This window comes from Myotis daubentonii, chromosome 16 (genome assembly GCF_963259705.1).
Source record: "Myotis daubentonii chromosome 16, mMyoDau2.1, whole genome shotgun sequence".
Taxonomy (NCBI): Eukaryota; Metazoa; Chordata; class Mammalia; order Chiroptera; family Vespertilionidae; genus Myotis; species Myotis daubentonii.
Window position 1 is genome coordinate 30646840 of NC_081855.1, and position 13866 is coordinate 30660705.

At 39.5% G+C, this 13866-nt stretch overlaps 1 protein-coding gene across 2 annotated transcripts in view; it reads left to right on the plus strand.

Annotated features, from left to right (window-relative positions):
- The window catches only part of STXBP4 (syntaxin binding protein 4), a 122667-nt gene that overhangs the window by 56601 nt on the left and 52200 nt on the right, over positions 1–13866 (plus strand). For both annotated transcript variants that reach the window (XM_059669543.1, XM_059669542.1), the window contains 4 exons: positions 2603–2779; positions 10164–10280; positions 11026–11075; positions 13222–13355. In XM_059669543.1, the coding sequence (XP_059525526.1) occupies positions 2603–2779; positions 10164–10280; positions 11026–11075; positions 13222–13355 (478 nt within the window). The remainder of the gene's footprint in view (positions 1–2602; positions 2780–10163; positions 10281–11025; positions 11076–13221; positions 13356–13866) is intronic.

Consider the following 13866-nt stretch of genomic DNA (forward strand, 5'->3'; position numbering starts at 1 on the left):
GCCACCAGATTCCCTGAGCCCAGTTCCTCTCCCACACTGCAGATGCCATCTTTCTTGGGTGGAGCATTCCCTTCTCTGCAGCATCAGCCTGGTGGAAAGCAGTAGCCCCACCCACTGGACTCCCTGCGGAACTTGCACCTTGCTGAGGAGTCAGCTGCCTGGGCCAGGGTACAGAGATCTGGCAGACTTGGGGGGAAGAGGGGTGTCAGTGTCTGAGTTGTGTGCATCATAGGGGTACCAGAAGGATAAGAGAGAGAGCAAGGGATGGAGAACCTATTTGAAGAAATAATGACTGAAAACTTCCCTAATCTGGTGAAGGAAAAAAACATTCAAGTCAGCAAGTGTAGAGTGAAAATATGATGAACCCAAAGAGGCTCACACTGAGACACATCATAATTAAAATTTCAAAGGTTAAAGACAAAGACAGAGTCTTAGAAGCAGCAAGAGAAAAACAAATGCTTATCTACAAGGGAGCTCCCATAAGACTGTCAGAGGATTTTTCAACATAAACACTACAGGCAGGCCAGAAGGGAATGGCATGAAGTATTTAAGGTGATGAAAAGGAGCTATAATCAAAACTACTTGACCCAGCAAGGCTATCATTTAAAATTGAAGGAGAAATAAAGAGCTTCCCAGACAAGAAAAAGCTAAATGAGTTTGTTAACCACCAAACCAGCATTATAGGCAACCAGAGGCCCGATGCATAAAATACGTGCAAGAGTAAACCTTCCTTCCCCCAGCTGCTGGCACTGGCTTCCCTCTGGCACCCAAGACCTGGGCTTCCCTCCAACACCTGGAACCTGGGCTTCCCTCTGGCCACCAGCAGGCACCTGGGACCTGGGCTTCCCTTGCAGCCCTGGCTTTGTCTGGTCTAATTAGCATATTACGCTTTTATTATTATAGATGTTAAAGCACCTTCTTTTAGAAGAAGAAGTAAAACAAAAACACAGAGGAGCATAGTTAAAAGAATAAAATGGTAATAAATACATACCTATTCATAATCACTTTAAATGTAAATGAATTAAATGCTCCAATCAGAAGAAGAAAATAAGACGCATATATATGCTGTCTACAAGAGACCCACCTCAGATCAAAAGATACACAGACTGAAAGTAAAGGGATGGGAAAAGGTGTTTCATGCAAGGCATGATCCAGTCTCCAGGCCTTTGCACAAACTGTTCCCTCTGCCCAGAAAGCTCCCCCTTGGGAAATCTTCATGGCTCCATTCTTCCTGCAGATCTCTCATCAGATGTCTTCTCAATGAGATCTTCACTGGTAATCTCTATTTACTATCTCCCCAAACTCGAGTGTAAATTCTGAGGGGCAGAAGAGAGGATTTTTTTGTCTATTTTATTCAGTGCTCTATCCTCAGTACCTAAAACAGAACTTGACATGAAGTAAGTACTTAATAAACAGTTCTTGAATGTATGAATGAAAATTTGATCCTTAAGAACATATCCATATTCCCAACCCTCTCCTCACTTCAGTCGTATTTAGGCTCAAACAAAATCAGCATCCTGAAATATAATAGCTCCAAGAACATTAAAGTAGCCATGGCAATTGGAGCAGAAAAAATTACATTGCAGAGGAAAGAGATTTCTGCATCAAGTAAAGAAAAATAAATGGTTTACAGTATAGGACCCGCCATGTTAAATTAGAATGTGTCCCGGGGCGGCCTGTCGTGGACCCAGCACCAAGGCATATTTTGAGAGAGCAAGTGGTTGGCCACCCCATCCTCTTCCCAGGTGGAGAATGGAGCGAATCCATAGTGTTGTTTGTTTTTGCTTTTAGTTTTTATCATCCGGTGGCAGAGTAAAATGGTGAACCGAGCATTGAGGTTGGAGTTAGGCGGGCGGGGTTTAAATTCTGGCTTTCCTCTGTGTCCTTGGATTATATAACCTCCTTGAGCCTCTGATTGATTATGTATAAAATGATTTTTTAAGTAAGTTCTTTCTCCCAGTAGTGTTATAAAAGTCAAGTGAGAGGAGACCCATGAATCACCAGAGACATAACATGTTTAATAAGTGTCTTGTGAGCATTGCATCCTATCAAAATAACTATATATTTTGCTACTGAATTCTACCTTTTGGCTTAAATCGAAAAAAGAAAAGTAGCCGTTAGACTGGTGTCTAGGAGTAGGCTTTGGCTCCTGGGGCATGAACCTGGAGAGGCCCCCCACACTGTAAACCTCTCAGCAGTATCTGATGAAGCTCCAAGGACCTTCCCAGAAGGAGCCTCACCACCGATGGAGTTTTCTGGAAGCTTACTCTTGTTATCTTTTGAACCAGTTCTTAGTCTCCTACTTGTCATTTTCAGTTCTCCTCTGCTTTCCTTACTTTCAAAACGTAATGCTGCATGTGCGAAGCTGGGGATCCCATACTGAAAATCATCTCAGAAGCCAACAAAGGAAAAGCAAGATCAGGCAGCATCATAAAATAGCATGAATATTAATTTTAAAATTGAGATGCGGGGACCATGTACATATTAAGTTTTAGAATTATAACTTCCAGAGAGAGGACATATTTTGTTTTAAACGACTGAGCTAATTTTGCATGTGTGTGTGTTATTTTTTTTTCAATGACATCCATGTTGAAACCCTTAGGAAGCCAAAGCGGTCATTGAAGAAACCAGAGCCCTGCGCAGTCGGATTCACCTGGCCGAAGCCGCGCAGAGGCAGGCGCGCGGCATGGAAACGGACTACGAAGAAGTGATCCGGCTGCTGGAGGCCGAGATCACGGAGCTGAAGGCTCAGCTTGCTGATTATTCTGACCAAAATAAAGTAAGCAAAGCAGTCCCCTCTTCTGGTTACCATGGTTCCCTTGCCGTAGTCATGTATCCTGTTTTCATTTTCTTTTCGTCTGCACTTCTAAACTAGGTCAGTGTTTGTCTTCTGTTATTCAGCCACAGGGTGATGTGTCGTGATGGGGCAGCGTGAATGTTGTCAGCCTGCCCGTATTCAGATAGCTTCCTTTGTTTGCGTCGTTGGTCAACATTGTACCTGCAGCTCAGGCATTAAATCCTGGAATTATTGAACATTTAATTGATTATATTGTTTTTATTCTTTTGTTTCAAAACTTGCTAATTTGTCTTGTGGGGATGGGAGGAGAAAGTGTAGTGGTGGCTTTTGTTTTTTTGATTAAGGCACCGGAGGAAGTGTGAAAGTTAAGCAATTTATCCTAAGGCCCAAGATAGTTAACAGAAAAAACTGCGTTTGAATTTAGTAACCACTTTCCTGAATTTAGTGTTAACCATTTTCTTGATAATTTTACAGCCTATGTATGTATATATCCCTTAAAATTGCTGTTGAGTTTTGTCTGTTTATCAATTTTACATAAATAGGAAATACATTGTATTTGTTACTCTGCCTTGCTTTTTTCACTCAACATGTTTTTGCGATTCATCTGTTTAAAGATTATAGCAAGTTTGTCTTTTCATTGCTTTGCTTGTACACCATTTGATGTACCGCCCAATTGTTTCTGTTTTCTCCTATTATGAATAATGTTACCAAAAACATTCTTGTGTAGATATAGATACAGATATAGATATATAGATATGGATATAGATATAGATATCCTGCTCTTCATGTGTAACAGTTTCTCTTCCGTGCATAGCAGAATGGCTAGGTTGAATGATGAGTGTACAATCAGCTTTACTAGGTGATGCCCAATTGTGTTCAAAAGCGTTTGAACCAGTTTTTACTCCCACCGGTTGAATGGGAATTACCGTTACCTCCACATCCCTGCTGACACTTTTATTTCCTTTGCTTTTAATTTTTATCAGTCTGTCAGGTGTGATAATTAATCCTAGTGGGTTAATTTGCATTTCCCTGGTTACTAATGACTTTAAGCTACTGATGTATGTGCTGGGATCAACTGGCACTGGCTCGGGAGAGCTGATTGTGTACATCTCTTCTCAACTCCGTGGTTAGTGACATCAGGTTGGTGGCTTGAACACAGCCATGTTGGAGTTGTTTATACCCCCAAATGCTATAACCCAGGGCTTTGCCCACAGCCCTAGATAGCCTGTGGAGCATATGCTTATGTATTTATAAAGCTTTTGTGTTCTTATGTGAAATGGCTCTTCATATCTTCTAGCCATTTTTCCACTTAATTGCCTTTTTCATATTGACATGTAATGATAGTAATGATATGTTCTGATTACTAGACCTATGATGTATTATCCTACACTAAGAGGCCCAGTGCACGAAAATTCATGCACTTGGGGGTGGGGGTCCCTCAGCCCCGCCTGCACCCTCTCTCAGTCTGGGAGCCCTTGGTGAATGTCCAACTGCCAGCTTAGGCCTGCTCCCCCAAGGGCTCCCAGACTGCAAGAGGCGCAGGCTAGGCTGAGGGACCCTCTCTCTCCTTTCCCCTTACCCCCCCCCCCAGTGCACAAATGTCATGCACCAGGCCTCCAATATGTTATAAAATCTTCTGGACTTATGGCTGCTTTTACACCCTTTGGAGAATGAACAGGTATTCTTAATTTTCATGTAATTAAATTTACCAGTCTTCCCCTCATGTGTCTTTTTAGACGTCCTTCCACTCCCAAAGATATAAAGATCTTTCTTTATATTTGCCTCTAAAAGTTTTGAAGTCTGACCCTCTGTCTTTGGTTTTATGGCATTGTAAGAGGTTGGGATCCATTTTATTCTCTCCTCTAATTGAATAACCAACTATGCCAGCACCATTTACTCAAAAGCCTCTTCTTTCCTAATTGACCTACAACATCAGCTCTGTCATATATCAAGATTTTGCGTGTATGGATCTTTTGGGGGGTTCTCTATTCTCTTTTATTGGTCTTTTCTATATTCCTGTGCAAATAATACACTGTGTTTATTACTAGATGTTTTACAGTAAATCTTGATATCTACTCACCCTTCCTAGTTTATTTGTTTTTAAGTGTGTTGTCTACATGACCCTTTGATCTTTTATGTGTAGGCCTGCCGGGAGCCGGTCCATCCTTGCTGTTTCAAGGGACCTGGCATATATGGCATACGGTTCTTAATATGTTTGCTCACCTTCTTGGCGCTGTGTTTTAACCAAGGTCACCTCTCCGAGAAAGGTTGAATCCCCAGGTAGGGATTTTCCCCTGAAGTTAGGGAGGGAATAAAACCCCTCAACTAAGTGCCAGGCGGGTAATTAATCCCTTTAACTATGAACAATCATGCTTAAACTACATAATCTTTTCTCCCTGGAATGGAGATAAGAAACGCCCTAACCTTTGTAATAGAGATTGATAGGATTGAATCAACTGGTATAAATACAGATGTAACAAGACAGAAAGACACAGAACTTAGAACAGAATCAAGAAGACAGAACCTACACGGAGCCTAGAGACAGAAGAACTTTGCTGGAGAGAGCATGCCGGAGGATCCTGGAGAGGGACTGGCCTCGGAGCCTAGAGACAGAGCCTAGCGGGAGAACATGGCAAGGGATCCTGGACTGAACCTGACTACAGAGATTGGCAGGAGAACCTGACTAGAACCTGGTGACTGAACCTGGCTGGAGAACCTGGACAGAACCTGGCTGGAGATCCTAAGCAGAACCTCTCTGGAGATCCAGACCAGAACTTGGCTGGAGATCCTGGCTGGAGATCCTGGCTAGGCTGCTGATAAACTGAACACTGTCTCCGTGTCATTCCTTCTTCGCCGACTCCGTCTACGCCTTTGGGGACCCCTGGACCCGCTGGGGTTGGACCCCGGCATATGGCGCCCGAACAGGGACCCCTAGGTAAGCGCCCCGCACTCGGGACGGATAGGACTCCACCATAGGAAAAGGGTAGATAGTCTTCGCCGACTCCGTCCACACCTTTGGGAACCCCTGGAAAAGGATTCCCATAGGTAAGCCCCCACCCCATTGAGAACCCCCGCACTCGGGATGGATAGGACTCCACCATAGGAAGAGGGTGGATAGTCTTCGCTGACTCCGTCCACACCTTTGGGAACCCCTGGAACAGGATTCCCCTAGGTAAGCCCCCCGCCCCATTGAGAACCCCCACACTCGGGACGGATAGGACTCCACCAGGGTGCTACAGACCCCCCTATAGAGGATAAGTAGGGTAAGAAGGTGGATAGTACAGAACTTAGATTGAGAAGATGTGCCTTACTGAGTCCAAAGAAAGAAGACTCTGTATTGATCTTTAGATTAAGAAGATGTGCCATACTGAGTCTAAAGAAAAAAGACTCTGTATTGATCTTTAGATTAAGAAGATGTGCCATACTGAGTCTAAAGTAAAAAGACTCCGTATTGATCTTTTAACACATATGCTTACTAGCAGAGGAGTTAAGGTTACTCCCAGTCAGATGGAACATTTTATACAAGTATGTCCATGCTTTTCTGAGGAAGGAAAGGTAAATGTAATAGCATGGGAGAAGGTAGGCCCAAGGAGCCTTATCCTTAACCCCACTGCAGCCTTTCTACCCTGGGAAAGTGCAAGATTGGCAAGCTCTCCCTGGGGTGATAGATCAGGACTCAGGTAATAGCGGTAAGAGCCAATCCTACGCTTAAAATGGATATAAGAGAGCATTTGAGGTTGTTTTTTTTTAATGCTTGCTTTTAAAAAATAAAAAAGGGGGAATTTGCCGGGAGCCGGTCCATCCTTGCTGTTTCAAGGGACCTGGCATATATGGCATACGGTTCTTAATATGTTTGCTCACCTTCTTGGCGCTGTGTTTTAACCAAGGTCACCTCTCCGAAAAAGGTTGAATCCCCAGGTAGGGATTTTCCCCTGAAGTTAGGGAGGGAATAAAACCCCTCAACTAAGTGCCAGGCGGGTAATTAATCCCTTTAACTATGAACAATCATGCTTAAACTACATAATCTTTTCTCCCTGGAATGGAGATAAGAAACGCCCTAACCTTTGTAATAGAGATTGATAGGATTGAATCAACTGGTATAAATACAGATGTAACAAGACAGAAAGACACAGAACTTAGAACAGAATCAAGAAGACAGAACCTACACGGAGCCTAGAGACAGAAGAACTTTGCTGGAGAGAGCATGCCGGAGGATCCTGGAGAGGGACTGGCCTCGGAGCCTAGAGACAGAGCCTAGCGGGAGAACATGGCAAGGGATCCTGGACTGAACCTGACTACAGAGATTGGCAGGAGAACCTGACTGGAACCTGGACACTGATCCCTGGCTAGGCTGCTGATCAAATGAACGCTGCCTCTGTGCCATTCCTTCTTCGCCGACTCCGTCCACGCCTTCGGGGACCCCTGGACCTGCTGGGGTCAGACCCCGGCACTTTTATGTGTAGGCCCAATTTATAAATGCTACCAAAAAAAAATAGCCTTTTTACTGAAAATGCATTAAGTATGTAGAGTAATTTAGGAATAATGTACATAGTTATGACTGAGTCACAGAAAGGTTAATTGCATTGTGGCCGGAGAATCTAGCCTGAAGAATAACAACACAAAGTGTTGATGGTTGTCTTAGGACTTACTATATGGGCAGTGTTTACAAATGTTCAAAGAAAGCTTGAAAAACATTCTGCGGTTGTTTGATGTAGTTGTTTTATTTTAGACCAGTAATCAGAGTCATTAATGTGGGGTTCACTTGTCCTCTAGTCATACTCATTTTTCAGGGAAGTGTGTGAAAATCACATGCACAGGAGCTTGTGATTAATGTTCTCTGTATATTTTGATGTAATGCTTTTAGTTACCTACAAGGTTGAAATTATGTTATCATCTTTTTATGAAAATGTTGTGATTTTTTAATCTAGTAATCTTCTCTTCCCCTTAGTGCTTGTTTTTGATTGATGTTAAAATAGTTACATTGTCTTTCTTTTGATTAGTATTTACTTATGTATTTTTTCCATCCTTTTACTTTCAACTTATCAATGTCCCTGTATTTTAATTGTGTCTATGGTAAATAATATGTAGCTGAATCCCTCCCCCACGTTTTAATAATTTTTTACCTTTAATTGGAAATATTGTTTCAATTACACCCTTTTATTTGCTAATGCACTTGGCTTCATTTCCATCCTCTTAATTTGTGCATTTTAATTGTCTCCTGTTCTCTTCTTGTTTTTCATTTGTAGTCTTCTTATTCCCCTCCCCTTTCCCTCTCTCTTTCCTTCTTCCTCCTCCTTTTTTTTTTTGAATTGGTTCAGATTTCTCCTGTGTTCTCCAACTCCTATTTCATGTTTCCATCTGCTGGTTCACAAGATATATACTCTTTTTCTAATTTTTAATGATTAGTTAAGAAATTTTAACATTCTATTTTAACTTAAATTATATAAAACTAATCACTAGCTTTCCCCTTCTTCTAAAAGTACTTTAGAACAAATTCAGTCACCTCTTCCTACTTCATTTCTATTTTTGTCACTATTTTAGTTCTTTCTTGACTTTTAACACCATAACTTAAACACGACTGCAATGTATTTTGTGCAGTCAACCTTTGTTTAGGTAAACCTCCATGCTTACCATTTTCTATGTGCAACAGTATTTCTTCTCAGACCTTCTTGCTAGAATTATTTTCTTTCTTTCTGAAGTGCAGCTTTTAGAAATTTGTCCAGTGAGGATTTCTTGGTAATAAACTCTCTCCATTTTTGTTTGCCTGGAAACATCTTTATTGAACTTTTGTTCTTGAAATACATTTTTGTTACATTTAGAATTGTGTTGCATTTAGCACTTCCTTTTTTCAGTGTTTTTACTCCATGGTTACAGTAATCATCAACCAGTCATTTGTCTGAAATCTATTGTTTCTTTGTAGATGATTTTAAGATCTCTTTATCGTCAGTGTTCAGCAGTTTGACTCTGAAGAGTCATGTGTTGACTTAATTATTTAGATTCATTGAGCTTCCTGAAGAAAAATGCCCTTTGCCATTTTTTTTAAACCATAAAGTGTTACCCTCAGCTATTTTTCGTTCATTCTTTTTGGTCTTCCTTATGTAATTCAGATTGGATGTATGCAAGATCTTCTTTTCTCCTTACCTCTTTCTTTTATGTTTTTTATTTTTATCTTTCTGCTTCATTATAAGGACCTTCTTTACCTCTGTCTTCCAGCTTACCCATTCTCTTCTTAACTGTGTCTAATTGGATAGTAAGCCCATAAATTGAGCTTCTAATTTAATTATGATTACATTTTTATTTTTTAAGATTGATTTTTTATATCATTGAATCTATTTTGATAGTTTCTTAATCCTTTATTTTGCTTTCAATTCCTTCTTAAGTTTTAAAACATAATAAGTATTACTTTACATTCTATATCTGATCACTCCAGTTGTCTGTGGTCTTTATAGGTCTTACCTTGTAATTTTGTTTTCTTCAATGAACTTTTCATTTATGGTAGCTTATTTCTGAGGTCAGGTTCTTTTGGATACAATGTATGTGAGAATTACTTAAGATTTCAGTGTAGAAAATACCCCTGCAGAGAAGTTTTGTGTTTTCTTCAGCTTGGGACCAATTTAAACTAAATTTTCAGCTTATGAATTTACAGATTACACATGCAGTATAAATTCTGACCTTAAACCTGCTTGTGGTTAGCACTTATTCAGGGGATACTTTTTAAAATCTGCTCCCCAGAGCCAAAGTCAAAACTCTCTTCACCTTGAGTTTGTTTCTTCCTAGTTCACCCATTAGAGTTCTCCCACCTGCCATATGTGCCTGAGGAAGCCCCAAGCTGTAGGCCGCCAAAGCTCAGCATGTGCCCTCAGAGCACATTAGGCTGCAGTCACTCTTACACCAGCGTTCACTCAGCACTGCTGCTGCTTGTCCGCGTGGAACGTCTGCCCTGCCCACGGAATCCCTTACCTCCCTGCCAGCTCAGCTTCGTATTGGATTGTGTAATATTAGACATAGGCGTCTATCTTCAGGATTTTCAGTTTTGCCACACTGGTTAGGGTTTTCTGTCAGCATCTGGTAAGCCATGTTGCAAAGCAAAACAAAACAACACTGTAAACTAATTTAAATGTAATTCATTATAGGAAGTAATAAAGTTATATGAAGCTTATCTCATCAAATTTGCAGCACCCGTGCAGTTTAACTGTTAAATGGGCCATTGTTTTTAAGTGCTGCCCCAAATCAGCAGGCCTACCTAATAAAGAGAAAATAAATGATACGGCAGTGTCGGGTGCTAGTCCACACAAGCTAGGGCAGGCGCCTCTCCTGTGGAATGGACGAAGGGCGTAAGACGACCTTTTCTGCTCTCTCCACCCAGGGAAGTGTTCAGGAGTTAAGAAAGAGAATCACGGTGCTTGACTGCCAATTGCGAAAATCGGAAGTGGCTCGAAAAACTTTCGAGGCATCCACTGAAAAGCTGCTTCATTTTGTAGAGGTAAATTTTCCTATTACGTTACTTTATGTCCATTTTTAAGAAATGGATAGGCAGCTAAGCTATATAGATAAATATCAGTGTTCAGTGGCTGGTGAAACAGTCTCTGTGGTCAAAACAGCAAAACTAACTTAGAGTCAGATTTAAATTGCCTAGATAATGAAAAGACCAGCTAACATACAGGTTGTTAAGGGACATTATTAAGACAGGGTAACATGATCCCAAATGCATTCTGTGTGTTAATGAATACTTTCCTACGAAAACTCTTGATATTCTATAAACATTATTTGATAAATATTTACTAGTCATAAAGAAATGTTTGATGGTTTTATTTCTGAGTAGAATTACATGTTATTGTAATTGATCCCCTCCACCACCACCACAAAACAGAAATACCTTTTAAAAAAATATATATTTTTATTGATTTCAGAGAGGAAGGGAGAGGGAGAGAGAGATAGAAACATCAAGTGATGACAGAGAACCATTGATCAGCTGCCTCCTACTCACCCCCTATTGGGGATCGAGCCTGAAACCCGGGCATGTGCCCTTGTTCAGAATCAAACCCGGGACCCTTCAGTCCACAGGCCGATGTTCTATCCACTGAGCCAAACCAGCTAGGGAAGAAGTACCCTTTTAATCAACTGAGGCGGGGGGGAGCATGAAGGAAGAGGTGATAAATATTAATTAAGCAAGAAAAGACATTTTTTAAAACGATCAAACAGATCTTCACTATTTTGTTTGTTGACAGGCTATTCAAGAAGTATTTTCTGATAATTGTGCTCCTTTATCAACTTTAAGGTAAGAATAGTTGAGTGCCTCCTACAGGTATGGCCACAGATTACATTTTCATCTGGTAATTGGGACTAAAATACAAAAGTCTCTTAGGTTTAAGTTGCTATGTAACTCCTATCCGATACTGTTCTTTAATGTCATGTGGAAATAGACACAAGGATATGTCATTGTTGACCTCATCTCTGTGAAAGAAATTCCTGGAGATATTTAGCAAATCATTATAACCTCATACTCTAAAATTGAATTCTGTAAAGAAATTAAGCATCCTGTGTATGAATAAAACTCACTACCCTAGTCACTGCTAAAGGTAACTCTCTATCTAGCATATTAGTTGTTATGGCAAACAGAAGTTTATCAAACATGCCCATGCTATCCATTTCTTGCATTTTCAGCATTCAATAGACATAAATTAAAAATACATATTTGGAGAATACACCTTGATTTTGTTATTATGCATAGTTGGTTTCTGATATAAAGTTTCTTACTAGGAGCTACAATCATACTAATAACATTTATTTTTTTCAAACTGCAAGTTTATGGTCATTTAGATACATGATACAAAAGAAAGATTTCTGTTTGTGCATTTTCTAAGCAATTTTTTCTCTCATCTTATAGTAGCTGACACTAACATTCAACTTCTAGCAATGTATGCTTACAGAAACATAGGCAAATTCTACCTTATCCTATGAAAAAAGCAGTTTATTAAGTGAAGATAATTCACTGTATTCTTATTATATTTTAGGTTTCCAAAGCATTTTTTTTGAATTTAGAAGAAATCCTATAGTAGTACACTTTTAAACTCATTTTATTGTAATATTTATTTCTTCTAATGAAGGAATTTGACATTTTTAATTGTTATCCATGCTGCTTATGATGTAAGATAAATTATGTGAATTCCATGATAATTATTTTTAGTAAGGATGTTAAAATACTCAGCAATCAGATTCCCTTTGTAGGTGTGCCCCCTACCCGCACTCCCAAGGTCTCATTGTGACCCTGAATAATAATTCAGTCTGCCCTTGCCTTAATCTAGTACATGAAAAAAAGATAAATTTTAAAAGTGACATTAAACAAAGTTTCACCATGTCTTGGAAAGTTAAACACTAGCAAAATTTGGTTCAGTCTTTTTTTTTTCCTTAGGGGAGGTCTAAGGGGAGGATCTCAATAGAATATTCATCAGCTTTTTGTTTTTAAGGAATTTTAAAAATTGATTTCAGAGAAGGAGAGAGAGAAAGAGAGAGAGAGAGAGACATCAGAGAGAGAGAGAGAGAGAGAGAGAGAGAAACATCAATGATGAGAGAGAATCATTGATCAGCTGCCTCCTGCATGCCCCCTACTGGGGATTGAGCCCACAACCCAGGCATGTGCCCTGACTGGGAATTGAACCATTACATCCCGGTTCATAGGTCATTGCTCAACCACGGAGCCACACTAGCTGGGTCAGTCTTTTTAATATACTGTATCTTCGTAGTGGATATTTGTCTTGGTCATTCAACACAAAATAATGGTTATTTATTTGAATTTAATAATTGATGCTTTAATTTTTCCTTGTTAATTAATCCCATTATGCTTAAGAATTATGCTTAGCATAATGACTTTTTGCAGTAAACAAACCCTTGCATTTTTAATTATATCTAATTGCATTTATTTCAGGTGACATTTGCATTTTTTAAAGTAACAGAAGTGCTCTAGGCTATTAGGTTTAGGAGAAACAAATGGAAGTGCTTAAGAGATAATTTCACTAATAAATATACATATTGAAGTTATAGTTAATATTACAAGAAGTAGTAGTAGATGCATGTTTAATAAATTTATGTTTATGAGCTTAACTTGAATTTTTACAAAATGAAATAAAAGGCTACATCATGTTAGCATAAGATAAGCACTCACTAAAAAAGCCCAACAAATGACTTAGGAGGTGGTCATCCTTCTATTACTTTTTATAAAATATGCCTATTTATTACACAGTCAAGAACTGAAAACAGAAGTAATGTTTCCTGTGAATTACTTCATTTATGGCTATAAGAAGACAATGTTCCCAGATGTAGAAATATTTCTGTACACATTTACAACTAATACGAATTCAGATTTAGCAAAGATAGATGTTATTTATTGTGTGATGACTTCAACTTTTGTTTTATTGCCCTCACAGTGAAAGAAGAGCCTTGTTGGCCTCTCAGACTTCCCTGACATCGCTGGGAAGGAATGGCCGGAGCATCCCAGTATCGCTGGCCCTGGAGTCTAAGGAACTCGTTAAATCCGTTCGTGCCATACTTGATATGGACTGTAAGTTTTCAGAGTTTTTTTCACTTTTTAAAAATAATTGATTTAACAAAACAAAAGAAAATTTCAAATTTGATAGTTTGACTGTGTTAGTTTGGCTACAGTAAAATTGATAGCTAAGTGATAAAAATCTTAATACACTGATTGTAGGGGAAGAATATTTGTTTTATTTAAACTGCCCAGAATGGCTTCCAACAGAAGGTAGCTGATTAAGATGTATCTTTACTTCCATCCAAAGTCTCTTTGATATGGAAGAATAAGCATAAACATAGGTCCTCAACAGCACTGGAAGACTGGAAGGGTGGAGTCAACATGGAGGGATTTTTTAACAATATCAATAGATGGACCCCTGGCCGGTGTTGCTCAGTTGGTTGGAGTACCATTTTGTACACCAAAAGGTCGTGGGTTCTTTTCCCGGTCAGGGCACGTGCCTCTCCCTTTATCCTGGGCCAAAAATAAATAAATAAAAATTAATAAATTAATTGATTAAAAAGTATATGTAGACATCAGATGG